The following is a 21,876-nucleotide window of genomic DNA, read 5'->3' as shown; positions in this document are numbered from 1 at the left end:
AGGGACACGTATTCACTTCTAATTGCTAAAAGGTTTGTCTGCTAAATGCATCTTCACAACATCACAGCAAAATAAATAATGAAAGAGAGAGCAACTGCTGCCCACGTTGGGCTTATTATTATTCCCTGCACTCACCCTACGTGCTCCCACCTCAGAAAGTCCAAATATATCCACCTCCTTCTATGAACATTCACATGCAAAATCAAGTAACACTACGACTCTTACTTGGAAGGAAAGGAACCCATTCAGAGCGGCACAGTAACACATTATGAGGCTCAACTCACTCACTTGGCATTGCTTTCTGCAGCTTCCTCCTTTGCTTCCACATCACCCTCACATTTTGTGGACTTGTTCTTTTCATCCATCCAGTCAGAGACATGTTTAAGGGCACATTCTACTGTTGATACCATGTTCTGGACAGCTTCAAGTTCCTCTGGAGATGGATAAATGGTTGAATGTTTCACCATTACATGGCGGTCATCATTAGCAAAAGATCGGATAGATCTCTGTTATGAAGTGGGAAATGAGGGGGGGAAAAAAAAGAACAAAGTTATTGGATTATCGACAGAAGGACATTGCCTGATTGGGAATCCTCCCTGACAGATGTAGGAAAGTGGTTTATGACAACCATTACTTATAGTCACACAGGAGTGATTTCTTATCTTTATTTAAATACATTTTTAAAAGAAAAAGGCAAGCAAACACTAGTGCAAAAATCAGCATTAAGATGGTAAAACATAGAAGACCTTGGGTGTGTTATATGGCACCTAATACTTGATGCCTAAATTCAGCTCTTCTAGAGTCCTGTTATCGGCTGCTAAGAGGAACAGGCACAGCTCGTGTTCATGTCTACCAGGCACATCTGGAGCAGAGTTTATGTTTACGTGTCCTTTAGGAGGAGATATACTGTCTCTTAGGAGTACATCTCCCCACCCACCCACATGTGACCATGGAAGTCTAGACCACTGCATCAGATTAGCTGCTACAGACATCTAAAAATGAAGCCACGTGAATGTCATCTTTTCTTTGGCACCTCCATCGTGAGTGGGAGCTGTGACACTGCGTGTGTGAGGCACAAACTGGGAAGAGGGAGAACTTGGGTCTAGGACCAGACAAAACTCCGTACACCGTAGACTGCTGTGGCCAATACAAACCAGGGCTGAGACCTGCACTGTGCATTAGTCTGTTTGCAATGGCTAAAAATAGTTTCTATGGCTTGTCTCTTCACGACTCCCCTGCACCCCCACCCCCCCCTTTTCTCATTTTTTGTTGTTTTTCTCACTTCTCCCTCCCCTCACCCACTAAGCTTCTCTTTGAGAAGAGGGCAGGGGCTGGCTGGCTAAGTATAGAGTGCTGAAACAGGGCACCAAAAAACCTCTGAGTTTCATTCCCAGCTTCACTGCGTCTCTAACTTCCCTCGTCCTTTGACTAGCCTGTTCATTTAGATTAAGCTTTCAGATCCAGTGAGAAATCACTCAGGCCCTGATCTTGCCTGAAAGATCTACTGTCACAGAGATGCAAGCTGTGAGCAGTAGTACTGAAGGAAAGAGGGGCTTTCCTACTCAGGAATACTGGCAGGAATTAAGGAGTGCCTGAATTTTGGTGATTTTTGTTGGCTGTGTCAGCCTTCAGCAGCTGGAGAGCTCAGAGCAAAGAGGACAGCCGGGCTCCTCCTCCCCAGAGGTAACCAACCTCCCTGCAAGGTGGGAATTCAGGAGCTAAGTGTCCCGGGGGAGAGAGGACTGCGTGAAGCCCGTGGAGAGGAGGGCAGACAAGGAGAACATGGAGGAGATTCCTGTCCTGTAGAAGGCACTGATCCTCTCCAAACACAACTGTGCATATTCTGGAGCGCTGAGTGCAGCCACCTCCCCTCTATTTATGCCAGAGACATGGCAACACGCCTCAGAACAAGGCATCGCCATTCCCTGATGGCTTTGTCACTGCTGCAGATGAAGTCACAGGCAATACATATTGCCAGGACAGGCTCAGCAAACTGCACAGGGGTTTACAAAGGCATGAATGAAGCTGAGGATAGAGATAAACTGGTAAGACTGAAAGAATATCTTTGAAAAAAAAAATAAAAAATCAAAAGAATAGGAAGAGATTTGAGTGCTAATTAAGAGTCTGCAGAGAAACTTAAGAGACCTGAGTGATACTCTTGAGGAAGACAGACTTAAGCAGCTGGGTAACTTGCACCAGGAAGCTTATGGTTTGCCACATGCTACCCAGATGAGACTTTTTTGATCTAAACAGTGACCCAGACCAGCTGCAATCACAGCACAGACCTCTGGCAAGAGCAGCTCTAAATCTTCTCTACAGACACATCAATCCCTGCTGAAAGCCTCCCAGAACTTGGAATCGTCGACCAAAACCTCTGCTCCTCCTCCACATTAAACACCTTAATTGGGTTTTGTTTTCACCCCTATTCCTGGGTTTATAACAGGACTCCTAACGACAGAAAGGGCCTTTGGAGGATCTCAAAGGCCTCTGGGTGGAATCCTTGTAAAGGAACTGGTCATGGTTCCTGGCTCACTGCTCTCACTGGGTCCCTTCCACCAAAGGGTGACGTGACATCAGTCCTTCCCTCACTTTTGTGCTCCTACCCAGATGCACAGTTTGGGTAGTAAAAGAAACTCATGAGTTGGGGTCTGGTTTTATCCCCAGGACTTTCAGAGGTTGCAAAATGCTTCCAGGAGGTCCCTCTTGTGGCTTGTCTGCAACATGAATGCAGAAAGAAGCTGCAGTTCAGCACCAAAAACTGACAAAGTGGATTTATTAACTCACCCCCACCATCTTCTCTCATGAAATATCAATTAGGAAAAACAGTAAAACGGGAACAAATAAGTAACTCCTACATTAGAAGACATTTGGGTTTTTTCCTAATGAAGAGGGACTGACAAGATCAATTGTCCCTTACAACTTAGGCCGAAAATAATAGCAAAATGGGACACTATTTAAAATACAATATATTGACAACTCTGCTTTGTAAAGTGTTCTTCCTCCCTTTGTGCTCTGTAGCAGGTAAAAGTCTCATCTTAGGTCTTTTCTTAAAATATAAACACACAGTCTATCAGCAGCAATCAGTTACACAGAATGTTAGAGAACTGTATTTAAAGTTTATTGTATTTATTCTCATTTCCATGTTCTCAATAATAACCTTAGAAGACTTAAAAATATATAAATATGCTTAAACTGCTCCCCGTGGGTATTTTTTCAGGATCTGGGTCGGTTTATTGCCTTTTTGTGAACACACCTTCAGAATCTTACCATCACAATACTTCATATTTGCACAGCTTTACAAATTCAATATCTTGGGCACTCCTCCTTTGCAACCAATACCAGACAGATTAGACATGACTCCTCACCTAAACAACACACACCAAGTATATCTGACTACACACATTTCATCTACACCATGAACAAAGTGTGCATAGAGCCACATTCAATCACACACAAATATGAATAATCAACACTTGCTTTTGTGAGGAAGAGGCGGAAGGGGAATATTAGCATTTGGTTATGCAATCTGCAAGTTCAAGGTCACGCATGCTGTTTGCTACAGCTTGCTAATGCCAGTTTTATTAGAAAACCTTATGAGCATCCCCTTCGCTCATATTTAATAATTCATGTAATGCAGGCTCACAAGACAACTCTGGTTTTAAGAGGCTGACAATATATCAAACCTCGTTTGCTTTGCTCAAAGCACGCAGTACCATCTCTAATTTAGTGCAGGGTCAGAAAATCCCCTCACTCTGATTTTATCAGGTCCCATGCAAGACTGCCAGCAGAGAATATTTTTAATGCAAACCTGTGAAAGATGACAAGTACCTACCATGGTTTGTTAGTGTTTCAGCTCTCTCTCCCTCCCTTTCTCCTTTTCCCTCCTCCTTGGTGTCTTTGCTAAGCACTGTTTTGCCTGGCAGAACCTCTTCATAAGCCTCTCAGTCCTTTGACAGCTCAAGAGTTCATACAGCCAAGATGCTTGGGGAATCACTTTCTGTAATTCACCTGCAAAAAGAGGAACAACTTGAAACCAGAGGAAACAGCATGTTAATTCCAATAAGCGTTCAATGCAGCACACTAAGTCAAACCACTGATTAAAGCAAGCAGGCTTCAAGATGGGGAGGCAGTCACTGCACCATTTATTCCTGAACAAGCAGATGTCACTGTGGAAAGCAACTTTTTGTGATGTGCCCACACGTATGCAACGACTTTCCCATGCCAGTTAGAGCTTATCTCAGTGTGGTTTGTCAGCCACCTGGCAATCGAAGTTTCTGATAGGAGGAGGACAGGAAATCCAACAGCTCAAATATACACTATATGAAACCAGCTCAAGAAGTCTTTATTTTTACGTTGCATGCACATTAGGAAACAAACACACTGTTATTTAATTATCAAAAAGTAATTATCTGTTGGAATCCCCAGAGCAGCCCTCCATCCCGAATGTGTCAGATGCTGTACAACAAGAACTAAGACTTCAGGTGGCAAGAACTGCAAGTTGTTATTTAAACCAGCACAGTGTAACAAACTGAAGCTGTACAACTCGGGAGAACGCTCAGCTGAAATCACCCACACTGCCTTTCCTGCCCTTGCACTGCTTTTCACAGCACACAACATTGAGAAGATGCTGCAAGCGCAGCCCTCTTGTACTAAACTAGGAAACAAACACCAGCACTGGCAGCATAAGGAACTGCAAATAAACGCTCTGCAAGACAAGAGAAGGGCAGAACGAGAGCAGGTAATGTGAGAGAGAGGAAAGCATATGCTCATTGCATAGCAAGACACTCCAGGCCTCGCAGAAAATTCCTGTTTTCCTTTCACTGCACATATTGTTGCATCAGCTTTTCGGCAGCATTTATGAAGCAATTGGAAACCCAGTCAGTAAATTTCTGCAGACTGACACACACTCAAATGTTTGTCTTTTCTCCTATACGTTGATCCTCCTTCTCTAGCAATATGTTGCATATTGTCTGTCAGAGAATCCTGACATTGTTAGAGATTAAAAGCATGTTTGGCAACAGCAGAGGGATAGGCGAAATGACTTGAAAGCCGAGTAGATGCTTAAACCTCAGGGGTGTGACAGGGAATAATTAAAACGTTGCATCCCATAGAGATTTGAACATGCCAGGGGAAAGGCAACAACAAATCTTGCTTCACTATTTTCCTAGTTAAGAAGAAATGAAGAGGGTTTAGAGGACCGATAGTTTTGGCAGCAAGTGCCTAATAGTTGTTTATATCTCACACCACTGAAATTAGGATGCAGAATTGGGTAAAACAAAGACCAGCCAGGCAAGAATGCTGTGCAGGGGCCTGTCTGCTCCAGACTGCCAGGGAAGAAGCCCCAAGAGAGTTAAATGCAGTCATACTAAAAATACTTGGGAAAAGCAAGCTAATAAAACCCCTGAAGGACCTCACTTCTTATCACGAAGGCTGTATCCCCTACCAAGGTATATTAACACTACCAAATTGCTTCCCAGAAGCAATCAAGGAAGGGGATGTTCTTTCACAGGACCAGATTCTTCTCTTAAGAGATCCTGAAAGCCAAACAGGGGCAGCTGGAATGAAAAGGAAGCAAAGATTACTGCTTTGGCAGTATTTATTCTGTGAGCTAGTTATAAGCTCTTCCACACTTAATAGCCTTTCACCATCCCCAGAAGCAACCAGACTCTATGAGATCTTTTTGTTTTGCCTTTCTATAATAATAATGTCCTTTTGAGTCAGCAGATGGCAAGCTAGAGAGACTTTTATGAGACATGTTTCTAGATCATCCATCTATTTCAAATTAGTTCTCTTTTCAAACTAAATTCCAGCTATCTTCACATACTCTTCTTCCCTGTGACTCCTACATTTCACATTTTCAGTTTGCTGTCTTCTCTGGTAACTGCAACTTGGCAATTCCAGGCAGAGAGAAGGGCACTGGAATGTGTTGCTGACTTCAGCATATGCCCAGTAAAACTTCTCTAGACTCCAAGCAACACTCCAGCCTGGCCTCCCTCCGAAGACTACTGCAAGCTGTTGCTTATCAGCTTGTACAGTGTATTGAAAGCAGATGGACAAAGATAGCTGGCTGAGCAAACTCTGGTGCTTCAGTAAATTGCTGAGCAGACTGTTGTCTAGAGGGCAAGTCTGCAAACTACCTCGCAAGCTCTGGAAACAGACATACCTCAGGGTGCAGTTCTGGCTGTGCTGAGTGCTTTCAGTGTTCTTTGAAAATCCAAAACAGACCGAAAATAAATGTCTCACAGCTATCACAGAATGCTTTGGGCTGGAAGGGACCTTAAAGCCCATCCAGTCCCACCCCCCTGCCATACACACAGGCACCTTCCACCAGCCCAGGTTGCCCAAAGCCCCGTCCAGCCTGGCCTTGAACCCTTCCAGGGAGGGGGCAGCCACAGCTCCTCTGGGCAGCCTGTGCCAGGGCCTCACCCCCCGCACAGGGGAGAATTTCTGCCTTAGATCTAATGTAAGTCTCCCTCTGTCAGTTTAACACCGTTCCCCCTCGTCCTATCCCTAACTCCCCGATCCAGAGTCCCTCCCCCCGTTCCCGCAGCCCCTTTCAGCCCTGGGGGGCCGCTCTAAGGTCTCCCCGGAGCCTTCTCTTCCCCAGCTGAACCCCCCAACTCTCTCAGCCTGTCCTCACAGGGGGGGCTCCAGCCCCCCCAGCATCTCCGTGGCCTCCTCTGCCCCTGCTGGAGCAGGTCCGTGTCCTTCTGCTGTTGGTGCCCCAGAGCTGGACCCAGCCCTGCAGGGGGGGCTCAGAGCGGAGCAGATGGGGAGAATCCCCTCCCTCGACTCCTGCCCACACTGCTCTGGGTGCAGCCCAGGACACATTTGGCTTTCTGTGATGGGGGTTGATCTTCTACTGGACAGATGAAGCAAAACCACCACCACCTCTCAATATTCTGCCATAAGTGGTTAGTAACCATCTTGTTTCCAAGACAGGTTCAAGTTTCAGTGACAACTTGCTGGATGAAGGTGTTTATGAGTTCGATTCTACCTGCCCTTTTTCTCAGCAGTGAATAGCTGAGGTCAGGGCATATACAGCTGAATGACAAAGGTATCTTTATTATAAAATCAGAAAGCTAGAAAAAGAATAATGCTGAAAGTTGAGTTGAAGCTGATATACAATGTCTTAAGTCATTAACATCCTAAGAATATTTCACAGAAATGAGCACAGTAGTGAAAACCTAATATAGTTCAGACTTTTGAGAGAAAATTTTCAACAAAAGCACTAAACAGGAGGGAGTTTACTATAAAAGTGCAGACACAATATACAGAACAAAGTATATTTGACAGCATGCAGAATTAAATTAAGGAAAACTAAAATCAAATCTGCTCCAACCATATGGACTAAGGCAGCAGAACATAGCTCAGCACCAAACACATCAGAAAGCATTATGTGAAGTGAGCAGCAATTCCATAAATCCAACAGTCTCATTTTTCCACCAGGCTATAGCAGGATATTTGTCCCTGCATCCTCAAGGAAATAACAGCTGATGCCCAGAATAAAAAGCACAATATTAAAACGCATGGTTGTCTCACCCAGGGGCTGCCACCCACACTTGCAAGAAAATTTCTAGGAAAAGCTACTAGCACTACCAAGACCTTGGTGACCTTGGGAAAGTCACTTTATCTCTGCATCATGTGGCCCTAAAGTGTAGAACAAGAGTAAATACTCGCTGCCTTCGACCCAGGTCACAGAGGAGGTGAGCAGAGTCTGCAGTGTGGTTTAAAGTCCCCGGGGATTTGACACATTAGAAATGTTATTAAAACACCATGACAGTCTAACAGTGTTTCCATTAAACATCCCATCCTTCACAGAGCAAGTTTATGCTTTGGCACAAGACAAACAACGAAAAGAATTTCAGATGAGGCCTTTGTAGTGGGATATATTCCTGCATCTGGCAGCTGTGCTCCCAAGAGACAGACATTTAAACAGCCAGAAGTAATGAATATGCTTAGTTACCTTTGAGTGCTCGTGAACAGAAAAGTGAAAAAGCACGAGGAGCAGGTACTTGCACTCCACGGGGACTGAAATGTAACATCAGAATCAGGGAGCTGTAAGCTTCTAGAGAGGAGACATGATCGACGTTTGGCATCCTGACATCCCTGGCAGCACAGAGCGGCACCTTGCACACACGTGTGACTGGTGCAACAGCCAAGAGGAAACCAGGGTCGCTGACCCCGCTCATCCAAACCCTCTTCAGTGAATTGCTGGGTAGGCACCTGGCCAGGCCAAGGAGAGTATCATGAAAATTGGCTTTAAAAGCTACATCAAGAAGGCACATGCCAACAATATTCAGCTGAAGCATTAAAAACACCCTCCACCCTCCTAATCTACCCTTATACCAGTATCTGCCCATGAGAATACAGTTTATAGTGTACACCACCCTAAGATCACTCAAAGTTTATGTTAACAGAGGAGCAAGGACAACTGAGGTTGCTAATAACAAACCAGTGAGTATCTAACACAGCCTGAGGTGTATCAGACAGAGTAATAGAAAAGAACTGGAATTTATATCCTTTACGTTACTTTTAAAAGTCAGAACAGAGGCTTGCAACTTTAAGGTTATTTTAACCTCTGCTTTGCATTCAGGAGACAGGTAATTTTTCGTCACACCGTACAAAGTGCTGCTGAAAATATGTTGTGTTTTTCTGCAGTATAATTTTATTGCTGGCCTTCTGCCAACAGCCTTTCTGGCAGCATCTCCCACAGTTGGAAACTGTGTATCTGGGTCAGAAAAGACAAGCCGCTTTTCAGAACAGCTCAATACATTTGGCAGAGATGCTGATATTGTAATTGAACTCTTTCAGCAACTCTTTTTATGATGTACCCAGACACCAAACAAAACAAGATCTGCAATGTTGATTAATGTCAAAATAACTGACAGAGAAATATCAAAATAGTTTTCCCTCATGTTAAAAGTATCAACAAACTGAGGGGAACACATAAGAAATACAATTCATGAGGATTCAGCGAGGAGCACGGGGCAGAGAAATCTGCAGAGTATGACTGACCTTCTACTTGTGCAGATATTTACTATTTTAAAATCATAACTCCCTGTACGCTGTACAGAACTGGTTCTGGAGAAATCTTTGCCGCTCAGAGCCGTATAAGCCTTCTGTAACGACGTGCAGTTGTAACACTGGGATACATATTTAATAAGGCTCAGGCTGCTTCCAACAATATGCTCAGCATTCAATTTCACCTGGAGACTGTATATTCATAGGAGTTTTATTATTTTCCAAGTAATGCAATTCCTGGCAAAGTTGTATCTGGGTTAGCCTTTAGAAGGCTAGAATTTTCCAGCCAAGTGGATAATTACAAAGCAACACTACAGTTAAAAGCTGGAAAGGTACTTCCTCTCACAAATTCTCATACTTCATATAACAAATACTTGAGTCTAGGATTACTCCTGCCTGTTCAGTTCTCACAACGTTTTGAGAAAAGGCTCCTGTGCTGAGAAATCTCTTAGGAGTAGCCCCTGTCAGGCAGCCTCAACAAGTGCCGAAGACAGTAGGCACATACTTGATAAATAGGTCTGGAATCCTGGCACCTGTGATGACCAGAAGGGAGGAACTGCAGTCCTCTTCCAGGGTCTAGAGCCCTGACAGTGCTCACAGCGCAAGAAAAGCAGCTGCCCAGTTGTCAGCACGGAGGAAGCTGCTGAAGGAGCTCCTACAGAGAATTCAGCTGTGCCAAGGAGGACAAAGAACTTGGGGACCCCTGGTTCAAAGAGGCAACAAAGTACTTGCAACTGAAAATGGGTGAACACACGGATTCCCCTCCAGACAGTAGAGCAAGGAATGAAAAAACAGCCAAAATAAATCACATTGGTAAAGTAATTAAAGACGACGAAGAATTAAAGCCAAACAATCAGTTAATCTAGATTAATGTAGTAAGGTAAAAGGAAACAGGGATGTGCAGAGCATAACTTACATTTTTAGCTCCTGGAAAGAGGGTGAAGAAAAGATGGTCTAAGGGGAAATCACTAACCTAACAGGAAGGTTAAAAAAGGAACAGAGGCACACGGTGTGAGCATATATACAATCATTTGAAGAAGAAAATGCTGTATTTTATACAGAACCACACCATCTAGTCTCAGAAAAACCCAACACATTAGCAGAAATAACCGCAGATGCCAAATTATAAGGTATAACAAAGAAAAATAGTTTTGGAAGGAATATAAATCCTTCTCCTTTAGGATTTAAGCTACTGTTCATTACTGAGGACAGGAAGATTTACCACCAAACTCCCTAAGTGGTCTCCAAATTTTTATATGGCCTCATGTTCCCTGGCACCTGCACCACAGCCCACACCCCAGTCACAGCTAGTGCTACAGAGGGTCTCTAATGAAATGATTTTGAAAATGCCTTCATCTCTTGGTATGGGTGTCAAGATGCAAGACTGAGTAGAGACAAGACCAAGCACAAAAAAAAAAAGGAATTAAAAACTGGCTGTTGACACTTAAATAACTGACACATGAACATTAATAGCTTAATGTATTTCCTGCTCAACCAGTCAGAAACATCCAAAACTGAATTGCCAGTAAAACTGAGCACTACAGAAAACAAAACCATCTTAAAGGGAGCACTTCTTGGCAGATGTCTTAAAAAGAATTAAAATTTAAAAAAAAAAAATCACAGATAAGATAGTACATAAATAATGAATAGCAAAGTATTCATTTGAGACAAGGCAGAAACCACCACTGGATTCTCAGTGTCTGTGAAATGCTAAACTGATTTCTGACTCTTAACATACACGTTCCTGCTCTTCTGGCCAAACTGGACAATGGAAACCTGATGCTACTTTGCAGCACACAGCCGTTTGTGAAGCAGCCATGATTTGACATCCACACTCAAAATCATCTGAAATTCATAAAATAGACTACATTCATTTACAGTTGAAGAATTAACTAAATTAATAAAAAGGGTTACATTACACTGAAATGACACTCACCATCTGCAGTGTCATTTTTCCCAGAGACAGAGCTGGTTTAAGCAGAATTCTGGATCTATGCCTGAAATTACATCACATTCTCCCAAGGAGAATCACTTTCTACCTCCTCAACCACACAGAACAGTTTAGTGCCATGCTGGGCTTCTCACCACCCAAGCCCTCTTCTGCACATCCCAACACTAAAACTTCACACACCTTCAAACTCCTAGATACTTCCCATTCCTGTATCATTTGTGTCCACCTTTACCTCCTTACCTCCAAGGCTCTCTTTGTTCCAGGACCATAGTTTGAAGCAGCCACAGTGTTTAAGAGATTAAGAACAGGGGCATTCCTTCCCTAGCACCCTTCAGCTTCACTGAAATAGCTGCAGTGCCCCAGTTTCTCTCCTGCTATGATTCATACCCCATAGACTGCAGGTGGACCTAAGCTGCAGCTGACCAGCTACACTCGACACACGCAGCCAGGATGGGGGAAAGGCCAGCGAGATGCCACCCTTCCACCAAGAAGAGCATGTCTTCTACAGAACCGGGAGGCCAACAGCATGCACATGGAAAAGCTGGAAAACACTGCATTCCCTCCCTATGTTGGCAATAAATAAAATCTAAAAAAAAAAAAAAAAAAGACTGAAGAATTAACTGTCTTACAGTAAAACTACATCTGCTTGTACTGCTGGTTTGCACCTTATATCAGTTCCATGAGGCAACAGCAAAACACATTTGTTCTGCTAGTGGTTCCCTGTTCTGCATCTCAAGCTAATACGTCATTTGATAATCAGAAAGATGAAAGAGAAAAGCAACATGCGTCCTAAACCTCTGTGTTGTAAATAAAACAAATTTACTAATTCCTTCTTACAAGTAATATAACATAAATACTATATTTGAGATTCACATTTTTCTGATGTTTACATAAAGTTCCGATCACAAAGCATTAAGAAGTTTTTAAGAATAAATGCTACCCTTCTGACTAAAATTTCAGCAATCCTTAATGGTGAAATTGCAGCAACAGTTTCTCCCCTAAAATTTCTTCCCTGATGCCAATACATAAAGAAGCTGGCATGTTCAGTACTGCAAATCCACACTGGCTGCTGTGCACATCTGCCTTTCAGTCAGTTTAAACATTCATGACTCTCCACTTAAATGCATTTTCTAGAATGTCAGTCTTGCTGCTTCAGTGACTTCTATTTTTTTTTTTTAATTAAAGGGAGAAAATTTAAAAGGATCTGGAAGAGAAGACCACTAGACTCCAAGTACTGTGCGAAGAGCTCCCGTGCTTTCAGCCAATACACATCCTCCATCAGACTTTTATCATGGTTTAGTTCCACTATGGCTACTGAACAAGTTGAGGATAATTTTTTTACTTCCTGTCTAATTGTCTGTTTTGTCAAAGGTTCTAAGTTAAAAAACCCTTAAAGAAGCTTTTAGTTTCTTGCCATCTCTCACCCATCCAACCCTGTTATTTTCAGTTTGTTTCTCTCTTATTCTCTTGTGTCTTAGATTATCATTTCCAGGGAAGTTTGAAGCTCAATGTCACAACATGTAATGCCACAGAAGCATCTGAAACAACATGTATAACTATGATCTTAGGCTGTTTTGGAAACAAAAGCCTCCTCTTTTGAAACACTCTTCGTTCACAACCCGTCCAGTCTCACCAGCCCAGAGCACAGTCCCGTCTGCTGGCTGCGGCACCACTCGGCTCTTCAGCCCCTGCGAGGGCTCACTGCAGCCCTCAGCTACCACAAAATGGAACCTGCCGTTTAATTAATGAATCTTCCAGATGACTGACTTGAAATTGATTTTATAAGTCATTCACACCAAAAAAAAAAAAAAAAAAAAAGAGGAGAAAGGGGGATTTTTAGTAGAATTGTTTCAAAAAAGAACATGTTCCAACCAACCAGTATCCAACCCCAAAGAATAAGTGTTGGTAACAAAGCGTTTGGACTGAGAGTGGTAGAACTACTGTCTGCCAGGCAGAGCTACCAAATTTGATTCAGAACAGTGCAAGAACCCCTACAACAAAAAGCAATGGGGATATCTCTCTAGGGAAGAGTACCCTGGCTGCCATCAATTTTCAGCCTCAGAACGCAATTATTTACTTCAAACGCACAATAATCCTACCAAAATATTTCAGTTAGTTTATTTAGGCATGAAAGCTAGGAGCAATATCCATAATGAAAGTAAAAAACAATACCACACCAATGGATTAGAGAAAGAACTGTCAGTCAGACATTAGTGACTGAAGTCTACTATTTGTATCTTGAACTATGCCTTGACTAGGAAGTCCTAGCTTGGCTAAGAGGAAGAAAAAGAGCCGCAAACATGTTTAGAGATCTACAAAACCAAGATTAAAAAAAAATCCTATTTCCCTGGAAAACCAGAAAAGTCTAAAAATATTTCAAATTGGCTTAATCCAGCATCTTCCTGACTCAGAAGATCTACACTGCATGCCTGTGCTGTCAGATCTGTCAACTTCAGTTGCAAAACTCCTTTATTATTCTCCTCTCCAGTTAGCACAGCACAGTAGAGCCACGCAAAACAAAAAAGAAAGGTAACTTTAGCAGGGACCATTGGTGGTGGCAGTGCTTGCTTTGAAGACCCCAAGCTAGGTTGCAAAATTAATTTCTCAGTGTAAGTTATATCTGTCAGTCTCATCCATAGGAACTTCCCGAGATGGTAATGAATTCCACAGCCTTTTCTGTTTGCTTATTTTTAATATGATATTGAAATTTAAAAAGCTAGAAAAATTATCTTTAGGTGGAGAACACAACTATATAAGTAATTGACCTTTAACTTGAAAAGTTACATTTAATTTTTTTAATGTTTTGGATTTCAAATAAAATCTGGGGGAAAAGAGAAGCTATCAGTAGAAATCTCCTAATCCCACCTGGATGTCATTTTTGAGAACACAGAGCTTTGCTGGCCTGGTCTCTTGTCTTTAAATTTCTTACGGCGCTATGAATTAGTTTAATCTCTCTTCATAAATGACGATGCCATCTCTAGTGTGCCACTTAACTCACAACAGCAGGAGGACACTCTTAGTTCTTCATTTGTTCATAGGAGGCTTCCTCAGTCTGCCGCTCACCCCTGTTTTCTTTCAATGAAGTAATCAACATCATATCTTATTCTCCCTGACAACATTAAGCAACACTTCTCTGAACAACAAAATGTAAGGCTACAGTCAACATCAGTGTCTTAAGGCAACATGCGTGCCACAAGCCACAGGAACCCGCTTGTTAGTGAGTTTGTGGAGGTTAATAACATGACATCCAGGTTAGGAAAGAGAAGTGCACGATCGCAAGCTGCGGCAGCTCCAGTGTGAAAGAGGGTGAATGCCCGTTTTTCTCTGAGGGAAGCAGGCTGTGCAATCAATAGCGGCATTCAAAATGCCCTCAGCTTTGCAGGGAGATCGATTTACAACAACAAAACTCTCACTTTCTCCCCAAAGCTCCCTTCATATGCTGTAGTTGCTAAAAGTAACACTTGAAATTACTATCAGGGGAAAGACTAGAGCAAAACAATCCAAGTTAGTTTATTTTGGGCCATTAACTGCATTTTGCGTCTAGCCACTTCAGTTCCCCTGATAACAGGAAACCTGCTGTTCCTAGAAGTAACACTGATGGGATTTATTTTATTTTTCAAAAGAGGGTGCACTTGGAAAGCCACAGCCTGTCAGGGTAGGAGAGCGTGCAGTTCAAGGTGCAGAGGGCAGAATCAAAACCAGAATTAAAAACCAGCTACTATACAAACTGGCAGTTGTTCTCTAAGCTGGACAACAAGACACAAAACCTTTCATCCCTCAGTGAGAAGTTATGAGCAAGCTAGATTACAGTCTTAACGTTTTTTATTGCCTGCTAAGCCACCTATGTCAATCTGTGTCCGTGCCACACCACCATTATTACAGGGTACCACAGCAAGAACATGAACCAAAAGAGACATAGATATTGGACTCTGCTCCTGTCAGCATGAAAAGCTGCTTGGTTTTCACATCCAAAACTACACTTTTAGTGGTAAAAGAATGTCAGATTATAATGCCAACAGTCTAGTTTATTCTACAGTTCAAACAAAATTCAACTCTAAAACCTGAAACTTTTATGTTAATGACAAAAATCCTTTTTTTTTTAAAAAAAAAAGTCCATAGATGCGTTGCTTTGTGCACTGAAAGAGCACTTGCCTCTGCTGATTTATGAGTTGTTCTACTCACTTTGCATGGCTCCTCTATTGTGGAAACAAAAGTCTGTATTGGGCTTTCTCAGCAATAGTTGGAAACTCCTACACTTACTACAACACTGTTAGAGGCTAATGAGAACCATTTTTAAAAGTTAGTTCATCATTAATTAACTGCAGAAATACATGAAAGAAAACGAAGACAAGGTGAAAGAACATTCTTCCAAAAGGCTTTTTGCTTGTTTTGAGAAACAGAAAGGAAGCAATTAAACCTGGTTAACACTTTTTCACTTAGCATTTTGCTCTAAAGCATTTAGAACTCATACACTGCAGGACCAGGAAGAAAATGCCAGAAGCACCAGTGCAGAACTCACAACACAAGAGGAGGTTGTTCCTGATGGACAAATACTACCAGACCGTTTCATACTCACCAAGACAAAATCCACAAGTTAAATTTAGAATGATGATTTCTGCAGGCACTCAGATGTTTCTGTTCTAAATTTTCTAGAAACTGCAAATTAGAACTTGGCAGACTTTAAACTGACCCAGCATGTGTCTTCTGTAATCCAAATCATATTCTGTCCTATTACTCTGCAAAACTGTTAGGAAAAAAAATCATGCCTTTCAACACATGGTTTCAGACAAGTGATAGAGACATTCCATTTATTATCTCTGTGCTAAGAACAAAACTTAAGCAGTGTTTTTTCCTCTTGGAATATCGCCATGAAAATGAAAAGCTAATGAAGGAATCAAAGTTATGTCCACTGGAGAATAGCATAGTTTAATGAATAACACTACTTACATAACTGTATTAATTCAAAGTGGTTGTGGTAATTTTTTTCCATTTACCGTGGGGAGAATATATCACATTTCTAGACTCTCTGATCTCATTCTTAACTACTGCAACTAGACACTCACCAAAACATGCAAGTGTCACCAAGCTGTTTTGTGGAAGCAACCGGCAATCCCTGCAAGTTCACCAGCCTTGTCTCTGCAGCCACTCAAGAGATTAAAGTTTTTTGCAACACCATGAACAGTAAATTGAATGAAACAGCTCAGAAGTTACAAACCAAAGAAATCTTGGAAACTACTTCTCCATCTACCGGTAGACAGATAGTACTACCCAACATTCCATTGCGAACCTGTGGGAGATAGCAATCTTCAGGCTGGACTTAACAGCAGAGACTAAAAGACATTACTCAGTCTCTTCCATTTTGATTGTTATATCAAACTTTTATTAGCAAAAAACCCAGACCTTAGCTAGAAGCACAAGAACTTCACAACACTTCATAAACATTACTTCTCCGATTGCTCTAAGAGTTGTAAATGTTATGCTGTTTGCATTTAGATGAGACCCCACTGCCCAATGCCAGCGTAAATCAGTGGTAGGGCTTGGAAAAGCGGTTAAGTTTTTCACTCACTATACACACCAAGCCTGGAGCACGCTCTCTGCCCCCCTTCCCAGCCTTCCACCCTTCACTTAGGCTTCTCTAGTTTACTGTGAACAGATGCTGCACTGCTGGCTGCTTTTCTATTCAATCTCTCCCTCACAGGGCCAGAGCCATCCTTCACCGGTCAGCTTGGTGAACTGTCATAGTAAATGCTTGACAACAATTACCTGTAGATTCATGAGACTGAAATTAGCAATTCAGTATCTGAATGTAGTGTGATTAAATGCAGGAATCAAATCCAGAATGTGTCCTATTTTCAGGCATCAAATTTTTTGAGCACTCTACTTTTGAAAGTCAAACTGACACAAACTCAGGAACCTTGTATGTCTTTTTCAGAAGTGGACAATGGAGTCCCTCTTTTGTTAGGCAGCAGGACACACACAGCCTGTTCTCAGGAGAACAGGAGGCAGAAAAAATAAGAACACTGCAGGACACTAGCAAGGGATTTGAGCCATTCTGCAAGACAAGAGGATGCTCTGCAGCCCCACACTATAAAGCAGCCTGTTCCTCAGCACCGAGTGCCTCACTCTGGACACCAAACTCTAGCATATCATTTGGTTTTGAAGAAAATAACAAAGGCAGGTGTCTTCTCCACTTGGTGTTCCTAAAGCTCTATGTGGCACAGGAGCAGGCTATGGAGGATAAGGGAGTTAATTCTTCTTCCTTGCTTTGAAAACAGTCAACCAATCAAGAAACACAGCCTTTACACTAGCTATTAGGTAGCCATCTCAAACACCCCACACCAAATGAAAAGGATGGAGGGTCCAACAGCATTTCTCTTACAACTCCAAAAAGAAACTGGCAACTCCTGGATAACCAGGAGTGTGTATGTCACCATGTCCCCTGCCTGTACCCAAATCACACACCTCAAACAGGATCTCTTCAGTCTTCACACTGAGCTCCAGCCCTGTAATAGCAGTTGACAAGGGGCCTATGGAGTGTGTACTTCAACATGACAATCCCTACAAGAAGCTCAACTCTCTCAAAAGGCCACTTTTCATCCCTATTTATGCTACTTTTCCCTCCTTCTAACCCTGTCTTCTCTTAGGCCCCTAAGAAACAAACAAAAGAAAAGCAAATGCACACACAGTACAAACATGTGCTGCTTCCCTTGGGCTTCACGCATTCTGGATGCCTGGTCTCCAGGCAAGCAATTTTGTTTCCTGTACAGCAAACACGGAGAGGTCTAAAAGCTACCAGCTCTTTTCCTTCCCACCATACTAGTCTTAACAGCTACCCGGTTTAATTGCTTCTGTGCTGGAACATCTGCAAGCTGTTCTCACGCTGCAGTGCTCAACTGCTACAGAGAGACTGGCAAGAGCAAAGCCAGCCCTGCGCTCCCGCAGCCTGTGCGCAGCGCAACGGGGGAGAGCCGCACCGAGCGCCCTCCCGGCCCACCCGCTCTCCCCCTCCCCTCCAACCTCTCCACTCTTTACGTATCAGCAAGAGAACAGCAAGTTTCTGGAACCTCATGACAATCTTGGAAGATATTTTTCTTTCTCAAGAGCAGCCAAAACCCATTTTTCAATCTTTTCCACACTAACAACCTTCTCTCTACGCACTTCTGTGAATGAACACGACAGAGTCCTTTTACAGTACGTAGACTGTCAAGTTTTCTGGTCTGTTCCAACATTCTGAAATATGAACAAAACTTTAGACTGCATTTTGTACATGCATATTATTGAACTACTATCCAAACTATCAAAACAAATGCTAAACACGCACACAAAGTCTTTTTAGAAGATATTCCAAACTTTGTTAGAGCAGAATATTTTCCGTTGGAAGGGACCTACAATGATCATCTAGTCCAACTGCAACATAAGAGGAGCACAAATAATGGAAATGGAGCAGGGAAAAGGAAAGAGAGGAGAAGTACAGCAAATCCCTGCGCTGCTCAGCTCTCAGCCAAAATTCAATCTTCTATGTACTGTGCATGAGACTTGCTAATGTACTGTGTGATGAGGGCAAAGAGAACTCATTGAGACAAGGCGCACCTGCTAAAACTGGCAGTAAAACCAGTTGACTACTGCAAATCAGAAGTGCCCAGTGCAAACAGAAAGCAAGTCTTTGTTCTTCTGGCACAAGAGAACTCCTTTACTGCAAGTACCACATACAGATCAAACATTTACAAGCAAAAGAAAAGAAGCTAGCCAAGGGATTTATATTAAAGGCGTGAAAGAAAACAATAAATGTACCACTGAGTCCCATGCTCAGACAAGCTCTCCTCGAGCAGTTCTTCCTCTGAAGGAGAACTGCAAGGAGACAGCCTGAGCCAACAGTTTCTACAGCAACTGCAGAAGCACCAGTACAGTGATATTCAAACCCTGCAGTAACTGCAGAAGCGTCAGTAAATGGATACTCCAAATACTGAAGGAACATTTGGCAGTTTCACCTGGACTCTCTCTACCTCACTGGGCAATTCATTGATCCCAATCAGCTTAGGTTAACTCTGTATTTGCCTGTTTCTCTGCAAACTCTTCTGAATCCTCTTTACCCTTACTAGTCTTTCAGTACACTTGTTCCCCTCCAAAATTCAATGGAGCTTGACACAGCCGTCAGAGGAAATTTTGTAGACATAGTGCTGGAAGAATGACCAACATCATCCTGTAAGGGAGAGGCCAACTGCATCGTTGCGTGGTGCTGCTGCAACTTCTCACCGAGGGTGGAATGCTGTTATGACAATGACACCATGCCCGAGGTGCATTACTAAAAGCACATTTGGAAGCATCTCAACGGGAACCAAAACAGAGGTGTGTTACCACCCAACAACACAGAAAAAGCAGATCCATTTGTAATGTGGTTATTTTAACACTAATGCAGAAGCTGTATTAAGGATCAAAAACATTGCACCTATGCACTTAGTAAGTTTTGCAACTAAGAACTGTAATTTATTGAAGAATGTTGAGGGCAAGCCATCTCTCATTTTCCATTTAAGAATCTGCTTTAATAAGTCACAGTGCCTCAACAGTCGCAGCTTTATCAGTAATTCCATATAAGTGCTCCTTGCAAGAGTTTTTTCTTAACTCTGCAGTCTTGCTTTGTTTCCACTGAAACTTGGCATGAAGCTCAGGCTCCTGACCCACAGCAAGAAGTTGAACAACATTGCTGGTTTGTTTTTGAAAGGGTCAGGAAGTCTCCAGTTTCAGGTTCTTCAGTGTTTGGGGTGGAGGGGAGCAATATATGCAGTCACAGTTCAGGAACATTCAGTATCCAACCCCTGTCTGCAAAGAACAGGGGTGTTGGGGCTTAAACCCGGCTGGCAGCCAGGCACCACGCAGCCACTTGCTCACCCTCCCCTGCCCCGGGGATGGAGGACAGAATTGGAGGGGTACAGGTAACAAGACTTGTAGGTCGAGATGAAAACAGTTTAGTAATTGAAATAAAATAAAATAGCAATAATAGAAAATACAATGCAATTGCTCACCACCCCCCGCCCAGTGCCCAGCCTGTCCCTGGCTGGCGATCCCAGAGAAGAGAGAATCCTGAAACCACAATCCCGGAGGAGCGAGAGCTTCCCAGCCAACCCTCCTCTGTGCACCGAGCGTGACGTTACACGATATGGAATATTTCACTGGCCAGTTTGGGTCCGTTGCTCTGGCTGTGCTCCCTCCCAGCTTCTCATGCACCTGCACACTGGCAGGACATGGGAAGTTGAAACGTCCATGATTTTCTTAGTAACAACTAAAAACATCAGTGTATTATCAACATTCTTCTCATACCAAATCCCACACTGAATCCAAAACACAGCATTGTTCTAGCTACTAAGAAGAAAAATTAACTCCTATCCCAGCCAAAACCAGGGGTTAATCAGAAAAGTGTCAAAGATATACTTCGTAAACTGCTCCTATTACTGGTTTATTACGTGATGCCACATCCACAAAACCAGATTTTTGGTCAAGAGTTCAATACTTACATAATGCTGACTCCCAGCTACCTGCTTTAAACAATATCCCTTATCTCATGGGCTAACAAAAGGAAAGTGACTGAATTCCCCCAGAAGATAAAGCAGACTGCATGGAAATAACCTGCCAAAGAATCTTATTCCCACACTAATGTTAGTGGAAAAGAAATAAAGATGAAAATATTTTGGTTTTATTTTTGTGCCTTTTATCACAATTGATTCGAATAGTACCATCACTATTTAGCCTGTCACAGTTGTTTTTTCTAAAATGTGAAGTCCTACAAAATCTAAAGTGGAAAAGTATCTTATAAGTTGTTAAAGTATAAGCATGCAAAGACTTCTAGACCAAATTTATTCCTTAGCAGGCTAGTTTTGAAGGAATAAAGCAAACAGTTCCAGCCAACCATCTTTTAATACAACGTAATATAAAAAAAATTATTTAGCAACTACGAACAGCGTCCGGTTTCACATAAGCTGCTAAGACTGAAAATTCAACCAAATTTTTTAAATTGTCAAAAATACCCCAGTTACAGGAGGTTCTTGTTTGCCTCCAAGGTGGGAGTCATGATTCTTTTCTCTTACACAAATTTAGACAACTGTGTTCTCTCTTCAGCCTCCTGGCCATCTGTAGAGATGAGGAGGTGTGTACAGATGTGGGCTCAGAGCAGAACAAGCTACTTGTCTGAGCTCATATTTTTGGCAGTCACCAATTTCACCCTCACCCACCAGAATCAAAGAAGTTATCAGCTTTGTCTCCCCCCACCTTCCCAGTATTTGCCTGCCTTTCTGGCTTTTCTAGAACACTTGTCACCATATTTACCAGAGTACATTTATTACTGGTTTTAAAATAACAGTTTTTGTAACAGAGGGAAACATTTCAGGTCTTTATAGGGGAACTTCAGACATGAAGAAATGAAATTGTGCAGTAAATCAGTGGCAGAACCTGAAAAGGGACCAAATGCTCCCCTAATCAATACTTTCGGTTTAATCACCAGACCTTCTTCACTGGATCACAGTGTTGCTCTGCGCCTGGTATTAAAGAGTTTACTCACCGGGCTTTTTACCAGCTTCCAGTTTTAGAAGGAATGCTCACAATTATTCTGGGCTTGAGTGTGATGCGCACAACATAAAATCCCCGGTTACTGTGCATAAGCAGCACTACATTTCAAGCCCAGTGATACGCTCTTTAAGGCCATCCAAATGGCACAGCTGATTACTTTAAAGAAATAAATTAAGTCTCTATATGATTAAAGACTTGGACAGCATGACCGGGTAACCAAAGAAGCCCTAATCTATTTGTTAAGTACAATTATCTAGACATCAAATCAAGAGATCACGAAGCCTTAGGACATGGAATAGCTGCTTACCGAACACTTTTAGCTCTCTGAAAAGGTGACAATCACT

General features: G+C 42.5%; 1 protein-coding gene across 20 annotated transcripts in view; it reads right to left on the bottom strand.

The window, feature by feature from the left end:
• STRBP (spermatid perinuclear RNA binding protein) overlaps nt 1-21,876 on the bottom strand; it is a 72,827-nt gene that overhangs the window by 42,252 nt on the left and 8,699 nt on the right. For 18 of the 20 annotated variants that reach the window (XM_074923860.1, XM_074923861.1, XM_074923863.1 and 15 more), the window contains exons 2-3: nt 3,833-4,008; nt 289-506 (exon numbers count right to left, since the gene is read on the bottom strand). In XM_074923860.1, the coding sequence (XP_074779961.1) occupies nt 289-506; nt 3,833-3,835 (221 nt within the window). In that variant the 5' untranslated portion in view covers nt 3,836-4,008. Of the gene's footprint in view, nt 1-288; nt 507-3,832; nt 4,009-15,551; nt 15,570-21,876 lie in introns of those variants that run through there. The other 2 variants (XM_074923866.1, XM_074923876.1) reach the window with 2 other exon arrangements.

Source organism: Athene noctua, chromosome 20 (genome assembly GCF_965140245.1).
Source record: "Athene noctua chromosome 20, bAthNoc1.hap1.1, whole genome shotgun sequence".
Lineage (NCBI taxonomy): Eukaryota > Metazoa > Chordata > Aves > Strigiformes > Strigidae > Athene > Athene noctua.
Note: the sequence above shows the minus strand (reverse complement) of the source record. Positions and strands in the feature narration are given on the sequence as shown.